The sequence below is a fragment of the Aquarana catesbeiana genome, linkage group LG05 (assembly GCF_042186555.1).
Source record: "Aquarana catesbeiana isolate 2022-GZ linkage group LG05, ASM4218655v1, whole genome shotgun sequence".
Lineage (NCBI taxonomy): Eukaryota > Metazoa > Chordata > Amphibia > Anura > Ranidae > Aquarana > Aquarana catesbeiana.
The window spans coordinates 7,355,979-7,382,995 of NC_133328.1; the positions used below are offsets into that span (position 1 = coordinate 7,355,979).

The following is a 27,017-nucleotide window of genomic DNA, read 5'->3' on the forward strand; positions in this document are numbered from 1 at the left end:
TCGCGCTCTCTCTCTTGCTCTCTAGGTCTCGCGCTCTCTCTCTTGCTCTCTAGGTCTCGCGCTCTCTCTCTTGCTCTCTAGGTCTCGCGCTCTCTCTCTTGCTCTCTAGATCTCGCGCTCTCTCTCTTGCTCTCTAGATCTCGCGCTCTCTCTCTTGCTCTCTAGATCTCGCGCTCTCTCTCTTGCTCTCTAGATCTCGCGCTCTTTCTCTTGCTCTCTAGGTCTCGCGCACTCTTTTTTGCTCTCTATGTTTCACGCTCTCTCTCTTGCTCTCTATGTCTCACGCTCTCTCTCTTGCTCTGTCTCACACTCTCTCTCTTGCTCTATGTCTCATGCTCTCTATGTCTCACTCTCTCTCTTGCTCTCTCTGTCTCACGCTCTCTCTCTTGCTCTCTATGTTTCACGCTCTCTAGGTCTCACGCTCTCTCTCGCTCTCTAGGTCTCACGCTCTCTCTCGCTCTCTAGGTCTCACGCTCTCTCTCGCTCTCTAGGTCTCACGCTCTCTCTCGCTCTCTAGGTCTCACGCTCTCTCTCGCTCTCTAGCTCTCTCTATCTTGCTCTCTCTGTCTCATGCTCTCTTTGTCTCATGCTCTCATGCTCTCTCTCTTGCTCTCTATGTCTCACGCTTTCTATGTCTAACGCTCTCTCTCTTGCTCTCTATGTCTCATGCTCTCTCTCTTGCTCTCTGGGTCTCACACTCTCTCTCTTGTTCTCTAGGTCTCACACTCTCTCGCTCTCTAGGTCTCACGCTCTCTCTCTTGCTCTCTGTCTCACGCTCTCTCTCTTGCTCTCTCTCTCTTGCTCACACTCTCTCTCTTGCTCTCTCTCTCTTGCTCACACTCTCTCTCTTGCTCTCTCTCTCTTTCTATAGGTCTTACGCTCTCTCTCGCTCTCTAGTTCTCGCGCGCTCTCTCTCTCTTGCTCGCTAGGTCTCGCATGCTCTCTCTCTCTTGCTCTCTAGGTCTCGCGCTCTCTCTCTCTTGCTCTCTAGGTCTCGCGCGCTCTCTTGCTCTCTAGGTCTAATGCTCTCTCTCTCACGCTCTCTCTCTTGTTCTCTATGTCTCACGCTCTCTAGGTCTCGCGCTCTCTCTCTTGCTCTCTAGGTCTCACGCTCTCTCTCTTGCTCTCTAGGTCTCGCGCTCTCTCTTTTGCTCTCTATGTTTCACGCTCTCTCTCTTGCTCTCTATGTCTCACACTCTCTCTCTCTAGGTCTCACGTTCTCTCTCTTGCTCTCTATGTCTCACGCTCTCTCTCTTGCTCTGTCTCACACTCTCTCTCTTGCTCTATGTCTCATGCTCTCTATGTCTCACTCTCTCTCTTGCTCTCTCTGTCTCACGCTCTCTCTCTTGCTCTCTAGGTTTCACGCTCTCTCTCGCTCTCTAGGTCTCACGTTCTCTCTCGCTCTCTAGGTCTCACGTTCTCTCTCGCTCTCTAGGTCTCACGCTCGCTCTCGCTCTCTAGGTCTCACGCTCTCTCTCGCTCTCTAGGTCTCACGCTCTCTCTCGCTCTCTAGGTCTCACGCTCTCTCTCGCTCTCTAGGTCTCACGCTCTCTCTCGCTCTCTAGGTCTCACGCTCTCTCTCGCTCTCTCTCTCTTGCTCTCTATGTCTAGCGCTCTCTATCTTGCTCTCTCTGTCTCATGCTCTCTCTCTTGCTCTCTATGTCTCACGCTTTCTATGTCTAACGCTCTCTCTCTTGCTCTCTATGTCTCACGCTTAATATGTCTAACGCTCTCTCTCTTGCTCTCTAGGTCTCGCGCTCTCTCTCTTGCTCTCTGGGTCTCACACTCTCTCTCTTGTTCTCTAGGTCTCACACTCTCTCGCTCTCTAGGTCTCACGCTCTCTCTCTTGCTGTCCCACGCTCTCTCTCTCTCTCTCTTGCTCACACTCTCTCTCTTGCTCTCTCTCTCTCTTGCTCTATAGGTCTTACGCTCTCTCTCGCTCTCTAGGTCTCGCGCTCTCTCTCTCTTGCTCGCTAGGTCTCGCTCTCTCTCTCTCTTGCTCTCTAGGTCTCGCCCTCTCTCTCTCTTGCTCTCTAGGTCTCGCGCTCTCTCTCTCTCTTGCTCTCTAGGTCTCGCGCTCTCTCTCTTGCTCTCTAGGTCTAATGCTCTCTCTCTCGCGCTCTCTCTCTTGTTCTCTATGTCTCACGCTCTCTAGGTCTCGCGCTCTCTCTCTTGCTCTCTAGGTCTCGCGCTCTCTCTCTTGCTCTCTAGGTCTCGCGCTCTCTCTTTTGCTCTCTATGTTTCACGCTCTCTCTCTTGCTCTCTATGTCTCACACTCTCTCTTTTGCTCTGTCTCACACTCTCTCTCTTGCTCTATGTCTCATGCTCTCTATGTCTCACTCTCTCTCTTGCTCTCTCTCTCACGCTCTCTCTCTTGTTCTCTATGTCTCACGCTCTCTAGGTCTCGCGCTCTCTCTCTTGCTCTCTAGGTCTCACATTCTCTCTCTTGCTCTCTATGTCTCATGCTCTCTCTCTTGCTCTGTCTCACACTCTCTCTTTTGCTCTGTCTCACACTCTCTCTCTTGCTCTATGTCTCATGCTCTCTATGTCTCACTCTCTCTCTTGCTCTCTAGGTCTCACGCTCTCTCTCTTGCTCTCTAGGTCTCACGCTCTCTCTCTTGCTCTCTAGGTCTCACGCTCTCTCTCTTGCTCTCTAGGTCTCACACTCTCTCTCTTGCTCTCTAGGTCTCACGCTCTCTCTCTTGCTCTCTAGGTCTCACGCTCTCTCTCTTGCTCTCTCTCTCTTGCTCACACTCTCTCTCGCTCTCTCTCTCTCTCTCTTGCTCACGCTCTCTCTCTCTTGCTCTATAGGTCTTACGCTCTCTCTCGCTCTTTAGGTCTCGCGCTCTCTCTCTCTTGCTCGCTAGGTCTCGCGCTCTCTCTCTCTCTTGCTCTCTAGGTCTCGCGCTCTCTCTCTTGCTCTCTAGGTCTCGCGCTCTCTCTCTCGCTCTCTAGGTCTCGCGCTCTCTCTCTCGCTCTCTAGGTTTAATGCTCTCTCTCTCACGCTCTCTCTCTTGTTCTCTATGTCTCACGCTCTCTATGTCTAACGCTCTCTCTCTTGCTCTCTCTGTCTCACGCTCTCTCTGTCTCACACTCTCTCTGTCTCACGCTCTCTTGCTCTATAGGTCTCACGCTCTCTCTTGCTCTCTAGGTCTCACGCTCCCTCTTGCTCTCTAGGTCTCGCGCTCTCTCTATTGTTCTCTAGGTCTTGCGCTCTCTCTCTTGTTCTCTAGGTCTCGCGCTCTCTCTCTCTCTTGCTCTCTAGGTCTCGCGCTCTCTCTCTTGCTCTCTAGGTCTCGCGCTCTCTCTCTCACGCTCTCTCTCTTGCTCTCTATGTCTCATGCTCTCTCTCTTGCTCTCTCTCTCTTGCTCTATAGGACTCGCGCTCTCTAGGTCTCACGCTCTCTCTCGCTCTCTAGGTCTCACTCTCTCTCTTGCTCTCTATGTCTCACGCTCTCTCTCTTGCTCTCTATGTCTCACGCTCTCTCTCTTGCTCTCTATGTCTCACACTCTCTATGTCTAACGCTCTCTATTTTGCTCTCTCTGTCTCATGCTCTCTCTCTTGCTCTCTATGTCTCACGCTTTCTATGTCTAACGCGCTCTCTCTCTTGCTCTCTATGTCTCATGCTCTCTCTCTTGCTCTCTGGGTCTCACACTCTCTCTCTTGCTCCCTCTCTCACACGCTCTCTATGTCTTATTCTCTCTCAATATCTTGCTCTATCATTTGCGCTTTTTATCTCTCACTCTCTCTCTTTTGATGTCTTGCGCTCTCTTACTATTTCTCTTTCTCAGGTGCACTCTGTCTTTCAGTCTCTTGCTCACTCTCATGATTGCTCTCTCTTCTATCTAATCCTTGCTCTCTATCACTTTCCCACTATCAATCTTTGTATGATACATAAATTCCTATAGGCTCGGTGTAGACATCTGTTGCATTGGCACACGCATGTTACAAGCTTGGCCGATCTGTAATTTTCTGCCCCCGGAGATGGAGCGATGACTGTATACCGGGGAGAGGAAGCCACATTCAGACCTTCTCCTATTGACTCATCACTCTGATATTCCAGATAATGGAACGGATACATTGTTATGTGTGCTTTGTGATTTCCATCTTTGCCGGGTCTGGCTGGAGGGTGAAGGAAGAATACTGGATGGGGGGGGAATAGTGACCGTGGGAATGATAGATAGATATAAAGTATTATTCTATCAATCACTAAATAGATACAGAGATAGATGTAGATAGATAAGTAATATGTAGAACATAGATACTTTATAACAATATATAGATAGATAATTTGTAGAAGATAGATAGTATGTAGAAGATATATAGAGAGATACATAATTTTAGTCCTTAGTACCCCATATTATAACCCAGCACACACTCCTGTCCCCATATATGACACAACAAGGTCCATAAACTTTTTCGTGTACTTACTATCGCCCTCCACCTTCTCTGGCGTCCGGAACCAGATGACCTCTCTGGTGTCCATCTTGACCTGGAAGGTCCGTCTCTCCGGCCGCTGAGACTTCTTCTGATAGAAGAGGGTCAGCACCGACCCGGTCTCCAGGCACCTCATGATCCGATTGACGTCCCCGGCCTCCATCCGATGGTCTTCCTGGAACCCGTTCATGTTGGCCAACCGGCACCCTGACATCCTGGGCACCGCAGGACTGGGAGGCCAAGGTGTGATCTCCTTTACGACCTCTGTCCGGTCCAAACTCTCGGCTCGATCCGCCAGCCCAGGGTGCCCGGCATCACCAGAGCGGGAGTCCTGCGCGATTCTCACCCACCGTCCAGCGAGAAGTCCAGCAGCAGCCCACTGAAGGATAAACGATTTTATTCATCAAAAAAAAAGAAAAAAAAAAGAAAAAGAAAAGCAGTTTTCCAAATGGGAAGCCGGGAGTTGTATCCCAATGAGGGTTGTTCTTGGCCCGGAGATGGACAAGTGGTGTGTGTGTGATACAGATGGAAGACCCACCCTACAGATTGGATCTGTGGCCCTCAGGATGGGGCCCCTCCCGTTGCATTCATGCAATGTGAATAACACCCAAGAGCCCGGCCCGGTGAGGACGAGCGTTGAGCAGCGCCGGTGGGGCTCAGGCAAGCTGTTCTTCCCTGCAGGGGTTAAACGAGGCGGCAGGAGAACGCTAATGGACTTACACGGATAATCTCCACTATCTAGGATGCTCCTGAGGGACCCGAGCTGGTAATGCTGCCAATGATCTGGAGTAGGCAGGCGGCTCCTCTTAAAAGCACGATAATGTCCAGCATAATGACAAGGGGAAAAAAAAAAAAAAGGAGGTTTGCATCAAGTCTCTGCTAATCATCGGCGTAATCCAATTTCAGCAAAATCGCCTGCAGCCGCAGTCTGTGCAAGGTGCCTCATAGCAGCAAAGGGAGGGCAACCCTGCACCAACACACAGCAATGAGAGCAGAGCTGAGGATGTGCAGGGCACACATCAATCCCCCCCCACCCTAGGCTGCACACAGGGCTGAGTCTGATGGAAGCTGGCAGGTCAGCGCAGACCTTATCTTGCAACAGCAGATCTCAGCTGCTCTCTGATCTCAGGCTTGCTGCAATGGACGGCCAGAGGAAACAGCAATCACACATGGCCGGAAAGAGAACAGAAAGGAATTACACAAAAAAAAAAAATATTTGCTGGATCTTGGAGTTAGAGGAAAAAACATCAGTGGAGAGAGATACAAACAGAGCCAGAGAGCGCCATCTAGTGGACGAATAAGGGAACTGCAGGGTAGACAGCCAAAAAAACAGGTGTATGTGTGTGTGTGAGGCCAGGACTTCATTACTGGATTCCAGTCTGTAACCCTTTAGGTTCCATTCACACCTGAGTGTAGTGCAGCGCGCTTTTTTTCTATTTAGCTTTTTTTCTGTGGAGCGTTTTTGGAACGGCACCATTATTTTGATATGGGCCTCCCTTTTCCGTTTTCAAAAACACTAGGGTTGCACCGATACTAGTATGGGTATCGGTGCCGATACCGAGTATTTTCACAAGTATTGGTACTCGTGCGAATGCACCCATACCTGAAACCGATACTTTCAGGTTCGGTTCTTTGAGCTGTCAGTGTTAAAGAAGTCCGGTAATTGGAGCTGTCAAAAAAAAACAAACAAACAAAAAAAAAAAAACAGCTAGCAATGTTTATTAACAACATTGCTCAGCCACTGAAACACTAAAATAAAAAGAAACATTGTTTCTTTTTGTATCTTTCTGTTTCTTCATCTGCAGATCAATTGGATGAACAAATGTTCCTTCTGTTTAACCCCTTATTAACCCTTCATTTACTCTAATCAGCCTTAATTAACTCCCTATTCTCCTCCATTTAATTATTATTTTCCTCCTTTTTTTTTTCTCTTTTTTTTCACGTCTATTCAATAAACGATAAACAATTAAACCTTTTTTTTTTTGTTTGCTTTGTTAGTGAATATTTTTGCACATATATATATATATATATATATATATATATATATATATATATATAAAACATATATTTACACATTTCAGATTGAAAAAGCGCAAAATTAAAAACAAAAATCAATTTATTTCATTTGTAAACCCCTTATTAACCCTTCATTTACTCTAATCAGCCTTAATTAACTCCCTATTCTCCTCCATTTAATTAGTATTTTCTTGCTTTTTTTTTTTTTTCACGTCTATTTTATAAACGATAAACCATTAAAACTTTTTTTTCCTGCTTTTTTTTTTTTTTTTTTTTATGTCCATTTTATAAACAATAAACAATTAAACCTTTTTTTTTTGTTTGCTTTGCTAGTGAATATTTTTGCACACATATATATTAACATATATTTACACATTTCACATTGAAAAGGCGCAAAAATTAAAAACAAAAATCAATTTATTTAATTTGCAAACACCTTATTAACCCTTTATTTACTGTAATCAGCCTTAATTAACTCCATATTCTCCTCCATTTAATTATTATTCTCCTGCTTTTTTTTTTCACGTCTATTTTATAAACGATAAACAATCAAACCTTTTTTTCCTGCTTTTTTTTTTTCACATCTATTTTATAAACGATAAACAATTAAACCTTTTTTTTTTGTTTGCTTTGTTAGTGAATATTTTTGCACATATATATTAAACATATATTTACACATTTCACATTGAAAAAGTGCAAAATTAAAAACAAAAATCAATTTATTTCCTTGTAAACCCCTTATTAACCCTTCATTTACTCTAATCAGCCTTAATTAACTCCCTATTCTCCTCCATTTAATTAGTATTTTCTTGCTTTTTTTTTTTCACGTCTATTTTATAAACGATAAACAATTAAAACTTTTTGCCATTGTAAGTTAATGGGAATGTGTCAAAAGAACATGAGTTTTTATTTCCCAAAAATTTCAGTAAAATTTGATTTCTGCAAACTTTTCACATTAGGAACATTTTTTTTTTTCCTGCTAGAAAATTACTTAGAATCTCCAAAAATTATATATTTTTTAAAGAATAAAACGGTGGGTGTTGCAATTTTCTTTTTTTTTTGCTCAGTGGTTTTTCAAGCGCACATTTTTTGGAAAAATGGACAAAAAGACAATATAATACCGAATTTTTTGAGTAAAAATACAAAAGATGATGTTACACCGAGTAAATAGATACCCAACATGTCACGTTTTAAATTTGGGTACTCCTGCGGAATGGCGTCAAACTATAGTACATAAACATCTCCATAGGTGATGTTCGAAAGGTTACCGGCTACACAGGAGGTCTGTCGATAGAATTGCTGCTCTCGCTCTGACATTCGCAGTGATACCTCACATGTGCGGTTCGATCACCGTTTATTTTACACCATATTACCAAAAGTATTGGGACGCCTGCCTTTACACACACATGGACTTTAATGACATCCCAGTCTTAGTCCATAGGGTTCAATATTGAGTTGGCTCCGCCCTTTGCAGCTATAACAGCTTCAACTCTTCTGGTAAGGCCGTCCACAAGGTTTAGGAGGATGTCTATGGGAATGTTTGACCATTCTTCCAGAAGCGCATTTGTGAGGTCCGGCACTGATGTTGGATGAGAAGGCCTGGCTCGCAGTCTCCGCTCTAATTCATCCCAAAGGTGTTCCATCAGGTTGAGGTCAGGACTCTGTGCAGGCCAGTCAGGTTCCTCCACCCCAAACTCGCTCATCCTTGTCTTTATGGACCTTGCTTTGTGCACTGGTGCGCAGTCATGTTGGAACAGGAAGGGGCCGTCCCCAAATTGTTCCCACATAGTTGGGAAAATGAAATTGTCCAAAATGTCTTGGTATGCTGAAGCCTTAAGAGTTCCCTTCACTGGAACTAAGGAGCCCGACCCCTGAAAAACAACCCCCACACCATAACCCCCCCCCCCCACACCATAATCACCCCTCCACCAAATGGTTTGGACCAGTGCACAAAGCAAGGTCCATAAAGACATGGATGAGCGAGTTTGGGGTGAAGGAACTTGACTGGCCTGCACAGAGTCCTGACCTCAACCTGATAGAACACCTTTGGGATGAATTAGGGACTGCGAAAATAATTTTTTACACTGTCCCTTAAAATTTATTTTTATTAACTTTATTGCTATCACAAGGGATGAACAACCGATGGACCTATCAGCTCCAGTTTTGTGCTCCCTGCTGGGACTAGAGAGGGAAGGAGGTGGAAGGTGGTGGGAGGGGGGGGGGCACAGAGAGAGGGGGGGGGGGCACAGAGGCCATTCACATGGGCCCCATCCAGAGGGTGTTTATTGGGGTACTCTGGTACATTGAAAGTGGAATTCTGGGCTTTATTCCCCCCCTTCCTAACACAACAAGAAAGATGTATATATTTACCTTACCTAAACCCTTCCCCCTCCAATCTGGTCACGTGATCTCCCAGCAAGTGGCAGCCGCAGGGGAGAGGAGCGAATGTTCAACAACAGCCGGTAAATCCTGGGAGAAGTGACGTCACCCAGAGACTCCCATGATCAGTGCCGGGACAAGGTCATCTAGAGCCCAGGGAGAACGTGCCAAATTGCCCCCCCCCCCAAAGTTGTATGAGCATTATGTGTCAGCAAAAATCCCCCCCCCCCCAGTACAAATCCACCCTCTGATGAAACCCCTCCTCCATGCACACATATTTCCCCCTCCCCCCAGCTAAGATCTTCTTTCTCCACATATGCCCCCAGCACAATCCCCCCCCCCCAAAAAAAAAAATCCCCCTCCTACCAAAAATCCTCTACCCCTCAAATTTCCCCTCCCAGCACAAATCCTCTCCCCCCACCCAACACAAATTACCCTCCTCCAATCCCCCATCCTAGCACATTTCCCCCCCACAAATTTCCCCTTCTAGCACAAATACCCCCCCCCCCCCTTACCATATTACTTTTATAGCACAAATCCCCCAAATCCCCCCTCCTAGCACATACCCTCTTCCCCCACCCCCCCAACACAAATCTCCCCCAAATCACCATTCTAGCACACCTCCCCAAGTTGTCCTCCTAGGACAATCCTTACCCCCTTGCCACTCCCCAGATTTCCCTTCTCAACACAAAGCGCCCCCCCATCCATCTCCTTGTGGTGCCTCCCCACCTCAAATGATACCACAGTGCCCAGGGCAGCCACCCCTCCTGCCCACCCCCTTGTCCCGGCCCCTGCCCATGATCAATCTGTTGTTGGCGCTCCCCTCTTCTCCCCTGCAGCTGTCGCTGGCTGACATGGGGGAGCCGGATCACGTGATCAGAGAGGCATGAAAATAGGGAAGTATATATGTATATACACCTTTCTTATACAGGTTATTAAAGGGGAAGTAAAGTCCGACTATAACTCTCTGTGTGAGCAGGCACACTTTTTATTGCAGAAGAGGCGATGTCTATTCTACGGTAAACTATTCCTCCCCCCCTGATCACAGCCAGCCCTGGATGGTGGGTCGCGCGTGCGCAAGTCAGCTTTCATTGGCCAGATCCCTATAAAGACTAGCTACTGCGCATGCACAGGAGTGATGTCAGCCCATGGCAGCCAATGAAGAGCCCCGAAAATAGACGCGTGCAAAACGGAAAAATCAGTTTTTTGTTTTTTTTTTAAATTTAAAGGGGAGGTCCGTCGTAATTTTTAAAAAAAAAGTCAGCAGCTACAAATACTGGTGCTGCCACCGCCATCTTCGGTAAGGGAATCAGGAAGTGAAGCCGCAAGGTTCCCTACTGCGCATGCGCGAGTTGCGCTACACAATCCGGATGGTCCCTGCTGTCTCTGGGACCCGTGTGGGACAGCGGGGGGTGGACGGGGACAGGAAGAGGCGTAGCTCCCGCGGGAGTCTATGCCCGGAAGTGGGTGCAAATACCTGGATTAGACAGGTATCTGCACTCCCCTCCCCCCTGAAAGGTACCAAATGTGACACCAGAGGGGGGGGGGGAGGGTTCCGAAAAGCGGAGGTTGCATTTTTGTGTGAACCTCCGCTTTAACCGCTTTCCGACCAGCCACCGTCATTACACTGCGGCAGGTCGGCACGTTCCAGTGAGCCATCGTAGATATACGTCGGCTCCTTTAAGCGGGACCGCAGGCGCGCGTGCCCGGTGCCGATGCTCGTGGCCGAGCCAGCCACGAGAGATCGCGGGCACGAGAGGCAGAACAGGGACGTGTGTGGTGTAAACACACAAATCCCTGTTCTGTTCTGAGAGGAGATGCAGATCGTGTGTTCCTAATAGCTGGGAACCACAATCTGTCATTTCCTATAATCAGTCCCCTCCCCCTACAGTTAGAACACACACACAGGGTACACAGTTAACCCCTTGATCGCCCCCCTAGTGTTAACTCCTTCCCTGCTAGTGACATTTGTACAGTAATCAGTACATTTTTATAGCACTGATCACTGTAGAATTGTCCATCGTCCCCAAAAATGCGTCAAAAGTGTCCGATGTGTCCGCCATAATGTCGCAGTCCCGATAAAAATCGCAGATCGCCGCCATTACTAGTAAAAAAAAAAAATAATAATAAAAATGCCATAAATCTATCCGCTATTTTGTAGACGTTATAACTTTTGCGCAAACCAATCAATATACGCTTATTGCGATTTTTATTACCAAAAATATGTAGAAGAATACGTATCGGCCTAAACTGAGGAAAAAAAAATTGGGGATATTTTTAACAGCAAAAAGTAAAAAATATTGCGTTTTTTTTTCAAAATTGTCGCTCTTTTTTTTGTTTATAGCGCAAAAAATAAAAACCGCAGAGGTGATCAAATACCACCAAAAGAAAGCTCTATTTGTGGGAAAAAAAGGACGTCAATTTTGTTTGGATGCGACGTCGCACGGCCGCGCAATTGTCCGTTAAAGCGGCGCAGTGCCGAATCGCAACAAATACCCCGGTCATTGAGCAGCCGAGTCTTCCGGGGCTGAAGTGGTTAATTACATTTTATTGCCATTTCAAACACAAATACAAAAAGAACAGAAGAATATAAATCAGGCATTTTAGCTCTTACAGAAAGAAAAAAAAAAAGGAACAATTCAAACAAACAACAAATATATTATTTAAATATTAATATCTCTGCTATAGAGTAGACATGGGCGTCGTCAATAAATTTGTTTCATTTCGTTCCGTTCCGTAATATAATTAATTCGTAATTCATGTCTGAAATCCTATTCGGATTGGTACGAAATACGTATTTTCGTTAGGTTCGTAAACTTTTCGTAAAATTAACGAAGGTTCGTTTTGATGAATGTATCATTATGAGGGGTTCCCACCATCCCTGCGCTGTCCTGACTTCCCGGGGTTTTTAACTTTTAGGTTCGTTAACTTTTTGTAACAATAACGGTTCGTTATGATGAATTTATCCGAAGTTCGTAAACGAAATTTCGTATTTCGTGCAAAATTCGTATGCATAAAAATTCTTATTTCGGATCCTCACGAATGTACGAATTTCCGGAAATTCGCACTAAACTAATCGCACACGTCTACTATAGAGCAATTTTTAATTTTTACCAAAAGAACAAAACGCAAAAACAAAAAGAATACAGATTGGCCTAAACATTTTGTTACATTTTGTTTATTGGATCTTGTTACGGCAGAAAGTAAAAAACTTTTTTTTTTTTTCATTTTTTTAAAATTCGAATTCGATTTAAAAACTAGTCAAATTCAAATTTCGTCCAAAATTTTGTTTGGTTATTTCAGATTTTTTAAAAATTCGTTACTAAATCGTGTAAAAGTCAGAATTCTTCATTTCAAAGTCAGAGTTTGAGAAAAAAAAAAAAAAAAAAAAAAATTTTAACAGAATTCTGAGATTGAAAGTCAGAATAAAGAAAAAAAAATTGCATACAAAAAACATTCAATTCAATTAACCACTTCAGCCCGGTTTTACCCCCCTTCATGACCAGGCCATTTTTTTGCGATACGGCACTGCGTTACTTTAACTGACAATTGCGCGGTCGTGCGGCGTTGTACCCAAATAAAATGATGAATGATGATGAATTTATTCGAAGTTCGTAAACGAAATTTCGTATTTCGTGCAAAATTCTTATGCATAAAAATTCTTATTTCGGATCCTCACGAATGTACGAATTTCCGAAAATTCGCACTAAACTAATCGCACGTCTACTATAGAGCAATTTTTTATTTTTACCAAAAGAACAAAAGCAAAAACAAAAAAAAGAGGGAGGAATAGGGAAGGAGGATAAAAAAAAAAAATTCTGTTTCATTTTGCTAGATTCGTTATGTTCCTAATTTTGTTTTTTTTCCCGTTTTATTGATACGTTTCGTTTATTCATTCTCTAGCCAATTCCAAATTTTCCTGGAATGATTTGAATTTTGGATCGGCTGAAAAATGATCGGTCGATTTGAATTCTGTGTGAAGATGTCAGGGCTGGGCTCAGCCCTTCCTTCTCTGAGCTGGCCGCTCAGCTGTCGACTAATTGCCAGCTCCTATTTCTCTCCACAGTTACTCACCTGTTGATGATATCCTGCTTGTCAGTCCTGCCTACTTAAGCCGTCCAGTCCAGAGGAGCTCTGCCTTCGCCTTGGTCAACATCACAGAGACTATCTCCTGCATTCCTGTTCAAGACTTGCTTTGCTGACATCCCTTCCGGCTCCAGATCCTGCTTGCTGTTCCTCTACGTTGATCCCTGACTTCTGGCTTGGCTGACTATCCGTTCCGGTTACTGAACTTTGACTATGTTTTGACTACGTTTGTTCTTTTTACTTTTATTATTAAACAAGTGTGATTTAACTGTACTTCTGTCTCGGCCTCATTTCACGGTTTCTGACAGAAGAATAGCTGGTTGTTAAGGAGTGGGCCTGAGAAGCCGGCCGCCGCGTCCGTAACTACTTGCGGACCGCCCTATAGCAGTTTTTACAGCTACAGGGCGGCAGCCGCATGCTGGATCACGTACACTGTATATATGATCCGGCTCTTTCCGGGGTAGTGAATGGACGCCGCCAGCGGGAGCCGATCAGCGGGTACCGCCTGGACTTGATGTCTGCCGGCACCCGCCGATCATTCTGCAGACACAAAGAATGGCGGTCTGTCTATGTAAACAAGGCAGATCAACATTCTGTCAGCAGGGAAGTCATGGATTCTGTGTTTTCCTGCAAGGCAGAGACATGGATCAATGCCTTCCCCTAGTAAAAGCACCTCCCACCACACAGTTGTAAAACACTGGCTAGGCACACATTTAACCCTTTGATCGCCCCTTCCCAGCCAGTGTCATTAGTGCAGTGACAGTGCATATTTTTTTAGCCCTGATCACTGTATTAGTGTCACTGGTTCCCAAAAAGCGTAAAAAGTGTCAGTTAGTGTCCGAATGTCCGCCTCAATATCGCAGTCCCTTGATAAGTCGCTGGTCGCCACCATTACTAGTAAAAAAAAATATATAAATAAATAAAAATGAATAAATATATCCAATCGTTTGTAGACGCGATAACTTTTGCGCAAACCAATCAATATACACTTATTGGGATATTTTTTTACCAAAAATATGTAGCAGAATACAGATTGGCCTAAACTGATGAAGAAATTCAATTTTTTAAATTTTTTTATTGGATGTGTTTTATGGCAGAATGTAATAAACCTTTTTTTTTTCATTTTTTTAAATTCGAATTCGATTTACGTCCAAAATTTTGTTTCGTTATTTCAGATTTTTTTTTCATTCGTTACTATTGTAAATCATGTGAAAGTCAGAATTTTGAAGTTCAAAGTCAGAGTTTGAAAAAAAAAAAAAATTTTTTTTTTTTTTTTTTTTTTTACAGAATTCTGAGATTGAAAGTCAGAATAAAGAAAAAAAAATGCATACAAAAAACATTCAATTCAATTAACCAGTTCAGCCCCGGGAAGGTTTTACCCACCCTCTTCATGACCAGGCCATTTTTTTGCGATATAGCACTGCGCTACTTTAAGTGAAAATTTTGCGGTCCCCAAATAAAATTGACGTCCTTTTTTCCCCACAAATAGAGCTTTCTTTTGGTGGTCTTTGATCACCTCTGCGTTTTTTTGGGTTTTTTTTTGCGCTACAAACAAAAAAAAAAGGCCGACAATTTTGAAATAAAAAAAAAAAAAAAAAACAATATTTTTTACTTTCTGCTATAAAACACATCCAATAATAAAAAAAAAAAAAAAATCCAATTTCTTCATCAGTTGAGGCCAATCTGTATTCTTCTACATATTTTTGGTAAAATAAATCCCAATAAGTGTATATTGATTGGTTTGTGCAAAAGCTATCACTACAAACTACGGGATATTTTTATGAAATCTTTATTTGTTTTTGTTTTTTTATTAGTTATAGTGGGACTGCGATATTGCAGTGACACTTTTGATACTTTTTTGCGCAAAAGTTAAACAAACTATGGGATATTTTTCTTTATTTATTAGTAATGGCGGCGATCAGCGACTTATAACAGGACTGCGACATTGTGGCGGACAGTCGGACACCTGACACTTTTTTGGGGACCAGTGACACTATTACAGCGATCAGTGCTAAAAATATGCACTGTCACTGTACTAATGACACTGGCAGGAAAGGGGTTAACATCAGGGGGGCGATCAAAGGGTTAACTGTGATCCTAGGTTGTGCTTACTCACTGTGGGGGGGGGGGGAGGTGCTTTGACTGGGGGAAGGTAAAGATCCTTGTTTCTGCTTAGCAGAGACACAGGATCAGTACATTCCCTTCTCACAGAACGGTGACCTGCCTTGAAGATCGCCGTTCTGCCTGTCTCCCGAACGATCGGTGGGTCCCGGCAAGACATCGCGTCCACCATGACCCGCTGATTGGCTCCCGCTGTGTCCAATCACAGCAGGAGCGGGTCGCTGACGGCCCCGGGACCCGGAAAGTGATCTGGCACAGAGCGGCCGTCATGCCGCGGTATATCTAGAGTGGGCGGTCCGCAAGCGGTTAACTAAACTGCCCTAAATGCACCAAAAAAAAAAGCCCCCTTTACAGAATGGGGGTGGGGGGAGAGTACATTTTTTTTTTAACAGCCAAATTCGAGTCTTCAGCGAGAGAGATGAGCTCATCACTGCGCTGCTTCTCCTTTCACGGTCCAATCACAGGCTGGGGGGGGGGCGGGTCCGGGACAACCTGGGCTCAGTGGAATGACGCTGGCCATCGGACTGGGGACATCTACTGTCCAGGTGTGGCACAAGGAGGGGCATGGGTGTGCTGAAGCACCCCCCAAAAAAAGTAGACCCCTGGCTGCTGGTGTGAAGCAGCCCCTAAGCGCTAGAAATGTGCGGTTTGTTTCGTTCCGAATCGAAATTCAGAAACATTTTCCGTTATTCGAGAATTCGGATGTATCCGAGTTTCCGAAATTTACAGCCGTAATTAATTTAAACGAATCAGAGACAACAAAATAAAATTTCGGAAAATAAAATAAAAATCCGAATTTTGAATCGTTTTCGAATTTCCGAAGAGAATAAATTAGAATAGAAAACAAAGGAATAGAATAGAAAAGAATAAAATAGAAAAGGATACAAAATAAAATAATTGAATATAATAGAGTAAAAACAGAACAGAATACAAAATAAAAGAATAGAAAAATATGGAATAGAAAATAAAGGAATAGAATAGAATAAAAAAATAAAAGAATTGAATATAATAGAGTAAAACAGAACCGAATAGAAAAGAATAGAAATATATAGACTAGAAAATAAAGAAATAGAATAAAAAATAAAGGAATAGAATAGAATAGAAAAGGATAGCATAAAACAGAACAAAATAGAATAGGAAATAAAGGAATAGAACAGACTAGAAAAAAGAATAGAATAGAAAAAAGAATAGAATAGAATAAAATAGAAAGAATATAACCATCTTCTGAAATCCGAATTTCAAATAGAATACATTTGAATAGAATAGAAAATAATAGATCAGAAAAAAAAGAAAAGACTAAAATAGAAAAGATTATAATATAATAGAAAACAACAATAGAATACAATAGAATAGAAAATAAAAGATTTGAATATAATAGAGTACAACAAAACAAAATAATAATAAACAAAAGAATAGAAAAATAGAATAGAAAATAAAAGATTTGAATATAATAGAGTACAACAAAACAAAATAATAATAAACAAAAGAATAGAAAAATAGAATAGAAAATAAAGCAATAGAATAGAAAATAATGGAAGAGAATAGAAAAGAAGAGTAAAACAGAACAAATAGAATAGAAAATAAAAGAACAGAATAAAAAATAATCGAAAATAAAGGAATAGAATAGAATAAATTAGAATAGATTAGAATAGAATAGAATAGAATAGACAGAATATAACCATCTTCTAAAATCTGAATAGAAAAATAATAAAATATAATAGAAAAAAAACAATAGAATAGAATATAATAGAATATAACCCTTTTCCGAAATTTGAATAGAATAAATTCAAATTTGAATAGAAAAGAATGGAATAGACAACGAAAGAATAGTACAGAATAGAATTGTAAAAAGCATAGAATAGAAAGAATACAACTATTTCCCTAAATTCAAATAAAATAAATTTGATTTTGAATAGAATAGAATAGAAAAAAAACAATGAAATAGAATAGAAATAATATAACCATCTTCTGAAATAAATTCTAATTTGAATAAAAAGGAAAATAGTAGACTAGAATAGAATAGAGTAGAAAGAATATAACAATATAACCATTTTCAGAAATTCGAATTTCAAATAGAACAGAAAAGAATAGAATATAAGAGGAAAATAAAATAAAAGTATAGAATAGTATAGAATAGAATAGAAAAAACAATAGAATAGAGTTAAATTTGACTGAATTCGGAAAAAAATCGAATTGAAATTCGATTTGAATAAACAAAACTAATTCCAAAAAAGAACTAAACAAATTTCTGTAAATAATGAATCGAAACTAAACAAATGTTTTTGTTCTGCGCATGTCTACTAAGTGCAGTGTGTACAGCGAGCTTTCACAGAGAGCTTATTAAACTTTGCTGAAGCCTTTAGGCCTCGTCACCATTGCCCGTTCACTGCCCATGTACTGTCACCATTGCCTATTCACTACTCAAGTATTGTCACTATTTCCTGTCCACTGCCCATGTAATATCACCATTGCTCATTCACTGCCTAAGTATTGTCACCATTGCATGTCCACTGCCCATGTGTTGTCACCATTGCAGATTCACTACCCATGTATTGTCACTATTTCCTGTTCACTGCTTATATGTTGTCACCATTGGTCATCCATTGCCCGTTCACTGCCCATGTATTGTCACCATTTCCTGTTCACTGCCCATATGTTGTCACCATTGGTCATCCATTGCCCGTTCACTGCCCATGTATTGTTACCATTGCCTGTTCACTGCCCATATGTTGTCACCAGTGCCTGTTCACTGCTCATGTATTGTCACTATTGCCCATTCACTACCCATGTATTGTCACCATTTCCTGTTCACTGCCCATATGTTGTCACCATTGGTCATCCATTGCCCGTTCACTGCCCATGTATTGTTACCATTGCCTGTTCACTGCCCATATGTTGTCACCAGTGCCTGTTCACTGCTCATGTATTGTCACTATTGCCCATTCACTACCCATGTATTGTCACCATTTCCTGTTCACTGCCCATATGTTGTCAACATTGGTCATCCATTGCCCATTCACTGCCCATGTATTGTTACCATTGCCTGTTCACTGCCCATATGTTGTCACCAGTGCCTGTTCACTGCTCATGTATTGTCACTATTGCCCATTCACTACCCATGTATTGTCACCATTTCCTGTTCACTGCCCATATGTTGTCACCATTGATCATCCATTGCCTGTTCACTGCCCATGTATTGTTACCATTGCCTGTTCACTGCCCATGTATTGTCACCATTGCCTGCTCACTGCCCATGTTTTGTCACCATTTCCTGTTCACTGCCCATATGTTGTCACCATTGCCCTTTCACTGCCCATGTATTGTCACCATTGCCTGTTCACTGCTCATGTATTGTCACTATTGCCCATGTATTGTTACCATTGCCCATTCACTGCCCATGTATTGTTACCATTTCTCATTTATGGCCCATGTATTATCACCATTGTCAGTTCACTGCCCATATATTGTCACCATTTTTGCTCGCTGTCCATATATTATTACCATTGCTTGTTCACTACCCATATATTGTCGTCATTGCCTGTTTACTACCCATGAATTGACACCATTGTCTGTTCATTGCCCATGTATTGTCAGTATTGCCCATTCACTACCCATGTATTGCCACCATTGCTCGTTTACTGCCCATGTATTATCACTATTGCCAGTTAACTGTCCATGTATTGTCATAATTTCTCGTTCACTGCCTATGTATTGCCACTATTGCCCATTCACTGCCCATGTATTGTTACCATTGCCTGTTCACTGCCCATGTATTGTTACCATTTCTCATTTATGGCCTATGTATTATCACCACTGTCAGTTCACTGCCCATGTATAGTCACAATTTTTGTTCACTGTCCATATATTATCACCATTGCCCGTTCACTACCCATAAATTGTCACCATTGCCTGTTCACTACCCATGAATTGACAAAATTGTCTGTTCACTGCCCATGTATTGTCACCATTGCCTGTTCACTGCCCATGTGTTGTCACCATTGCCCTCTCACTGCCCATGTATTGTCACCATTGCCTGTTCACTGCCCATGTATTGTCACCATTGCCCATTTACTGCCCAGGTATTGTCACCATTGCCTGTTCACTGCCCATGTGTTGCTAGGGTTGCCACTTCATCCCTTTAAAACCGAACACATGTTAATTACGCAGGTTCTGTGGCTGTTTAACCACTTCCCGACCGCCGCACGACGATGTACGTCCTAAGTTTGAAGGGCTATATCGTTGTTATGGCAGCAGCTAGCTGCCATAACCCCGGTATCCCCGTTTTCGTGCGGCGGCCGGCTTTCAGATAAAAGTGGTCCCTGCGGCGGATTCGCCGCAAGATCACTTTTATCGGTGGCGGGAGAGGGGCCCCCCCCCCCGCCGCGATCCGGTGCCCTCCGCCGCTTACCGGAGCCGTCGGTAGCGGCGGAGGCGATCGCGTCCTGTGCCGTGGTGTGTCTGGAGACGAGTGAGGCCAAGATGGCGCTCACTCGTTTCCATGACACTGCTGGGCGGAAGCGACGTCAAAACGTCACTTCCGTCCACGCCTCTTAAAGGCATATTTTTTCAAATGTCATTTTTCTAAATGACTTTTTCTTTTATTTTTTTTATTGCATTTTAGTGTAAATATGAGATCTGAGGTCTTTTTGACCCCAGATCTCATATTTAAGAGGTCCTGCCATGCTTTTTTCTATTACAAGGGATGTTTACATTCCTTGTAATAGAAATAAAAGTGACACAATTTTTTTTTTTTTTTAAACAGTGTAAAAATAAATAAAATATTGTAAAATAAATAATAAAAATAAAAAAAAAAATTTTTAAAACCCCCCTGTCCCGAGGAGCTCGCGCGCAGAAGCGAACGCATACGCGAGTAGCGCCCGCATATGAAAAAGGTGGTCAAACCACACATGTGAGGTATCGCCGCGACCGGTAGAGCGAGAGCAATAATTCTAGCCCTAAGTCTCCTCTGTAGCGCAAAATATGCAACCTGTAGAATTTTTTAAACGTCGCCTATGGAGATTTTTGAGGGTAAAAGTTTGACGCCATTCCACGAGCGGGCGCAATTTTCAAGCATGACATGTTGGGTATCAATTTACTTGGCGTAACATTATATTTCACAATATAAAAAAAAATTGGGATAACTTTACTGTTATTTTATTTTTTTATTCAAAAAAGTTAATTTTTTCCAAAAAAAGTGCGCTTATAAGACCGCTGCGCAAATACAGTGCAAAAAAAAGTATTGCAATGACCGCCATTGTATTCTCTAGGGTGTTAGAAGAAAAACCATATATAATGTTTGGGGGTTCTAAGTAATTTTCTAGCAGAAAAACCTGTTTTAAACATATAAACACCTAAAATCCAAAACGAGGCTGGTCTTAAAGTGGTTAAGGTGGTAATTATACTTACTTGGTGCCTTATCTGCATTAAATTAGCCTCAGAACCTGTGTAATTCATATGTGTTCGGGTTTAAAGGGATGAGGTAGCAACCCTAGTTATCACTATTGCCCTCTCACTGCCCATGTGTTGTCACCATTGCCCTCTCACTGCCCATGTGTTGTCACCATTGCCCTCTCACTGTCCATGTGTTGTCACCGTTGCCCTCTCACTGCCCATGTGTTGTCACCATTGCCCTGTCACTGCCCATGTGTTGTCACCATTGCCCTATCACTGCCCATGTGTTGTCACCATTGCCCTATCACTGCCCATGTGTTGTCACCGTTGCCCTCTCACTACTCATGTGTTGTCACTATTGCCCTCCCACTACCCATGTGTTGTCACCATTGCCCTCTCACTGCCCATGTGTTGTCACCATTGCCCTCTCACTGCCCATGTGTTGTCACCATTGCCCTCTCACTACCCATGTGTGGTCACCATTGCCCTCTCACTACCCATGTGTTGTCACCATTGCCCTCTCACTACCCATGTGTTGTCACTATTGCCCTCTCACTACCCATGTGTTGTCACCATTGCCCTCTCACTGCCCATGTGTTGTCACTATTGCCCTCTCACTGCTCATGTGTTGTCACCATTGCCCTCTCACTACCCATGTGTTGTCACCATTGCCCTCTCACTACCCATGTGTTGTCACCATTGCCCTCTCACTGCCCATGTGTTGTCACCATTGCCCTCTCACTACCCAAGTGTTGTCGCTATTGCCCTCTCGCTGCCCATGTGTTGTCACCATTGCCCTTTCACTGCCCATGTGTTGTCACCATTGCCCTCTCACTACCCATGTATTGTCACCATTGCCCTCTCACTGCCCATGTGTTGTCACCATTGCCCTTTCACTGCCCATGTGTTGTCACCGTTGCCCTCTCACTACCCATGTGTTATCACCATTGCCCTCTCACTGCCCATGTGTTGTCACCATTGCCCTCTCACTGCCCATGTGTTGTCACCGTTGCCCTCTCCCTGCCCCTGTACTGTCACCCATTTCTGTAATTACCTGCATGTGAGGATATGTTGTCACCCCTCTGAGTGTCATGTTAGTATTGGGGACCATTTTACAGACCTCCTGGTCCCTTCCTCAGGGATAGAATGGTTCCCTGAAATGACTCAATTTAACCTGAAATAGAGAAGAATATAAATTTTAGGGCCCCAGTGTCACCCCCAAAACCTGGAGGCCCCCCCCCCCGATACAATGCATGCTGGGACTTGTAGTCCTCCAGTGGAAGGGATGACAGGGGCAGCAGCTGTTGTTGACACCACGTGACAGATCACATGACAGGCTCCAGCAGTCCCCCGCGCTGGCATTTTGCCGGTTGCTAGGACACCGCCCGCATGTTTACTGCGACGGGCCCGGTCACATGACACAGAGCGCGGTCAGGTTCCGCCATCTTGGAAGTGGGAAAGGAATCCTTGGCTGCTTTTTCTTCTGTAGAGAGGAAGAAGAAGCGGCACAGGTGGGTCATGTTTGTCCACACTGTGCACACTGCGGGCAGACGTGACCCTACCATGCTGTACAGTCTCGGCTGTCTGAGGGACTGGCCATCTGCCCGCTTCCAATATGGCGGCAGAGGGAGAGAGAAGGGGAGGGGCCGAGGATTCGAGACGCTTCACTGATGACGGAGAAACAACGACCGACATGGAGGAGGAAAGAGAGACTCTGAGGAGGCAAATCCAACAGCTGCAGGGTGAGGAGGGGAGGACAGAGGGGATAATGGGGGGGACATAGGTGAGAGGGGGGGGTGATGGGGGGACATAGGGGATAATGGGGGGGACATAGGTGAGAGGGGGAGGGGATAATGGGGGGGACATAGGTGAGAGGGGGAGGGGAGAATGGGGGGACATAGGTGAGAGGGGGAGGGGATAATGGGGGGGACATAGGTGAGAGGGGGGGATTTAGAGATAAGGGGGGGCATAGGCGAGAGGGGGGGTAATGGGGGGGCATAGGTGAGAGGGGGGTCATAGGTAAGGGGGGGCACTGGAGGGGGGCAGAGGGGGACATAGTTGAGTGGGGAAAGGTAAGAAGGGGACAAATGGAATAAGGGGGGGCATAGGTGGGAAGGAAGTAGAGGAGGCGGGGGGTGAAGGGGTGCATAGGAAAGAAGAGGGGAGAGTGGGGGTGGGGTGGGAGGTTGTGAAGACTAGCAGGCACAGTGGGGGGAGAGATGGAGGGGGCACAGATATGAGAGGATGGGTCGGCGAGGGTGAGGTAGCTATATAGGTGCCATGTATACTGAATGAAAGGAGAGGGCGGGCACAGAGGACGAGAGGCCATGGGGGGGGGGGAGAGGGGGAGAGAGCGGGCACAGAGGGGGAGAGGTCATGGGGGAGGGAGAGAGCGGGCACAGAGGAGGAGAGGTCATGGGAGAGGGAGAGCGGGCACAGAGGGGGAGAGGTCATGGGAGAAGGAGAGAGCGGGCACAGAGGGGGGAGATGCCATGGGGGAGGGAGAGAGCGGGCACAGAGGGGGAGAGGTCATGGGGGAGGGAGAGAGCAGGCACAGAGGGGGAGAGGTCATGGGGGAGGGAGAGAGCGGGCACAGAGGGGGAGAGGTCATGGGGGAGGGAGAGAGCAGGCACAGAGGGGGAGAGGTCATGGGGGAGGGAGAGAGCGGGCACAGAGGGGGAGAGGTCATGGGGGAGGGAGAGAGCGGGCACAGAGGAGGAGAGGTCATGGGAGAGGGAGAGCGGGCACAGAGGGGGAGAGGTCATGGGGGAGGGAGAGAGCAGGCACAGAGGGGGAGAGGTCATGGGAGAAGGAGAGAGCGGGCACAGAGGGGGAGAGGTCATGGGAGAAGGAGAGAGCAGGCACAGAGGGGGAGAGGTCATGGGAGAAGGAGAGAGCGGGCACAGAGGGGGAGAGGTCATGGGAGAAGGAGAGAGCGGGCACAGAGGGGGAGAGGTCATGGGAGAAGGAGAGAGCAGGCACAGAGGGGGAGAGGTCATGGGAGAAGGAGAGAGCGGGCACAGAGGGGGGAGAGGTCATGGGGAGGGAGAGAGTGGGCACAGAGGAGGAGAGGCCAAGAGAGCGGGCACAGAGGGGGAGAGGTCATGGGGGAGGGAGAGAGCGGGCACAGAGGGGGAGAGGCCATGGGGGAGGGAGAGAGCGGGCACAGAGGGGGAGAGGCCATGGGGGAGGGAGAGAGCGGGCACAGAGAGGGAGAGGTCATGGGGGAGCGGGCACAGAGGGGGTTGAGGTCATAGGGGAGGGAGAGAGCGGGCACAGAGGGGGAGAGGTCATGGGAGAGAGCGAGCACAGATGGGGAGAGGCCATGGGGGAGGGAGAGAGCGGGCACAGGGGGGGAGAGGTCATGGGGGAGAGAGAGAGGGGGCACAGAGGGGGAGAGGTCATGGGGGAGAGAGAGAGGGGGCACAGAGGGGGAGAGGTCATGGGGGAGGGAGAGAGCGGGCACAGAGGAGGAGAGGTCATGGGAGAGGGAGAGAGCAGGCACAGAGGGGGAGAGGTCATGGGGGAGGGAGAGAGCAGGCACAGAGGGGGAGAGGTCATGGGAGAAGGAGAGAGCGGGCACAGAGGGGGAGAGGTCATGGGAGAAGGAGAGAGCAGGCACAGAGGGGGAGAGGTCATGGGAGAAGGAGAGAGCGGGCACAGAGGGGGAGAGGTCATGGGAGAAGGAGAGAGCGGGCACAGAGGGGGAGAGGTCATGGGAGAAGGAGAGAGCAGGCACAGAGGGGGAGAGGTCATGGGAGAAGGAGAGAGCGGGCACAGAGGGGGGAGAGGTCATGGGGAGGGAGAGAGTGGGCACAGAGGAGGAGAGGCCAAGAGAGCGGGCACAGAGGGGGAGAGGTCATGGGGGAGGGAGAGAGCGGGCACAGAGGGGGAGAGGTCATGGGGGAGGGAGAGAGCGGGCACAGAGGAGGAGAGGTCATGGGAGAGGGAGAGCGGGCACAGAGGGGGAGAGGTCATGGGGGAGGGAGAGAGCAGGCACAGAGGGGGAGAGGTCATGGGAGAAGGAGAGAGCGGGCACAGAGGGGGAGAGGTCATGGGAGAAGGAGAGAGCAGGCACAGAGGGGGAGAGGTCATGGGAGAAGGAGAGAGCGGGCACAGAGGGGGAGAGGTCATGGGAGAAGGAGAGAGCGGGCACAGAGGGGGAGAGGTCATGGGAGAAGGAGAGAGCAGGCACAGAGGGGGAGAGGTCATGGGAGAAGGAGAGAGCGGGCACAGAGGGGGGAGAGGTCATGGGGAGGGAGAGAGTGGGCACAGAGGAGGAGAGGCCAAGAGAGCGGGCACAGAGGGGGAGAGGTCATGGGGGAGGGAGAGAGCGGGCACAGAGGGGGAGAGGCCATGGGGGAGGGAGAGAGCGGGCACAGAGGGGGAGAGGCCATGGGGGAGGGAGAGAGCGGGCACAGAGAGGGAGAGGTCATGGGGGAGCGGGCACAGAGGGGGTTGAGGTCATAGGGGAGGGAGAGAGCGGGCACAGAGGGGGAGAGGTCATGGGAGAGAGCGAGCACAGATGGGGAGAGGCCATGGGGGAGGGAGAGAGCGGGCACAGGGGGGGAGAGGTCATGGGGGAGAGAGAGAGGGGGCACAGAGGGGGAGAGGTCATGGGGGAGAGAGAGAGGGGGCACAGAGGGGGAGAGGTCATGGGGGAGAGAGAGAGGGGGCACAGAGGGGGAGAGGTCATGGGGGAGAGAGAGAGGGGGCACAGAGGGGGAGAGGTCATGGGGGAGAGAGAGAGGGGGCACAGAGGGGGAGAGGTCATGGGAGAGGGGGAGAGCGGGCACAGAGGGGGTTGAAGTAATGGGGGAGGAAGAGAGCGGGCACAGAGGGGGAGAGTTCATGGGGGAGCGATAGAGCGGGCAAGTGAGAGAGCAGGCACAGAGGGGAGAGGCCCCACATGGGCCTCAGAGGAGGAAGGGCAGAGTGGGCGTGGCATGGAATAAATACGTCGGCGGTATAATGCCCTCTGACCTTTCTCCACTCTGATCAGTAATCTCTTTCCTTTGCAGGTCTCATCAGCCAACACAAACATATCCACGGCAATGCTCCAGCACCGGCGGCACCAGCAAATCCAAGATGGCGGGACCCATTGCAGCTGCAGTACCGGCCTCGAGGATCTTACCGTGGGGGGGCTCCTATAACCGGGTACCAACCACGACAGCCCCACCCACACAGCACATGGCGAGCTCAGTACTCGCTGGTTAATAGGACTTCTCGAGGAGCAGAACACAGCGCCCCACTCCCCCGTGGCCTCTCCCCCTCTGTGCCCGCTCTATCACTCCCCCGTGGCCTCTCCCCCTCTGTGCCCGCTCTATCACTCCCCCGTGGCCTCTCCCCCTCTGTGCCCGCTCTATCACTCCCCCGTGGCCTCTCCTCCTCTGTGCCCGCTCTATCACTCCCCCGTGGCCTCTCCTCCTCTGTGCCCGCTCTATCACTCCCCCGTGGCCTCTCCCCCTCTGTGCCCCCTGCGGTGGTTCCAAGCGTCAGTCCAGCTTCTCTTCCCAATAAAGGAAAAGTCCCCCAGAAAGTCCCAGCACATAATAATACAGCCAAATCTGAACCAGCCAGCAGACAGAAAGTGACGGGGAACCCGACTGTTATCAATAATAATAAAACACTCGCTGTGCCAAAGGCAAAATGCCCGCCTACGGTGAGCGCCCAGAAGCCGCTGTCAGATGAAGCCGCTGTGCCCTCCACGTCTGCAGAGTGGGGCGTCAGACTCAGGAAAAACCCCCAGGGGCCTCCTGGAGGACCTTGCAGGACGTCTGTCCAGGTTCCCCGGACCTTCCAGAACTTATCCAATGCAACTCAGGGATCTGCAGGAACACACCCGTCTTCTAATCGCCTCCCCGCCCCTCATCTCAAACCCGCCGTGGCGTCCCCTCCCCCAAATGCCGCAACCACTGCCAAGAACAGGCCCGTCGCCCCCAACACTTCTCTGAACCCACCTAAAACCACTTTGCCCGCCGTTCCTCCAACGAGAGCCCTCAGGTCTTCCAGGACTAAATACACCTGGGTGGCCGAATCTCCTAAAACCAACCCGTCTGCGAAAAAAGTCAGCCCGGGCGCAAGGAGAGCGAGCGCGGGTTCAGAGAAAGCCAAGTCTCCGGCCAATGGGAGTGGCAGCAGAACGAAGAAGAGCAGTCCACACCAAAAGTGTACCCCAAAGAACCGTTACAAGTGGAAAGCTCAGCCGTCCACCACCACCGCCGCCTCCTCCTCGGCACCCGCCACTCCCAGCCAAACCGCCATTACCAGGAGCGCCCAGAGGACTCCCGAAACCACCAGGTCACCACACGGCGTAGGGGGTGCCGCCGCTGCCCCCTACAGGGACACCGGGAATTCCAGCTACAAGGTGAAGAGCCGGACCAAGATAGTGAGGAGGCGGAGCACTTCCAGGTACACAGGAGCTCACCTGTGCATGAAATACATCCTCACATTTCCCTTCTATTCCTACTGTAGTTTTAGGGCGGACCTCTTCTGTTTCATGGGAGTGGGGGAGGGGGCTTTATTGGTTGCAAGAAGAGATCCAAAATTCCTAGAACCAGAGGTGAGGGGCGAGTCCTCCAATGAC

The 27,017-nt window shown here is 47.0% G+C and overlaps 2 protein-coding genes across 3 annotated transcripts in view; one reads left to right on the forward strand and one right to left on the reverse strand.

Annotated features, from left to right (window-relative positions):
* LOC141144060 (1-phosphatidylinositol 4,5-bisphosphate phosphodiesterase gamma-1-like) overlaps positions 1-5,618 on the reverse strand; it is a 165,991-nt gene extending 160,373 nt beyond the window's left edge. For both annotated transcript variants that reach the window (XM_073629419.1, XM_073629418.1), the window contains exon 1: positions 4,433-5,618. In XM_073629419.1, the coding sequence (XP_073485520.1) occupies positions 4,433-4,652 (220 nt within the window). In that variant the 5' untranslated portion in view covers positions 4,653-5,618. The remainder of the gene's footprint in view (positions 1-4,432) is intronic.
* A 16,428-nt stretch (positions 5,619-22,046) lies between these two features.
* Positions 22,047-27,017, forward strand: part of ZC3H3 (zinc finger CCCH-type containing 3) — a 282,488-nt gene continuing 277,517 nt past the window's right edge. Inside the window, exons 1-2 of the mRNA XM_073632632.1 lie at positions 22,047-22,173; positions 25,453-26,842. Coding sequence (XP_073488733.1) covers positions 22,047-22,173; positions 25,453-26,842 — 1,517 coding nt within the window. The remainder of the gene's footprint in view (positions 22,174-25,452; positions 26,843-27,017) is intronic.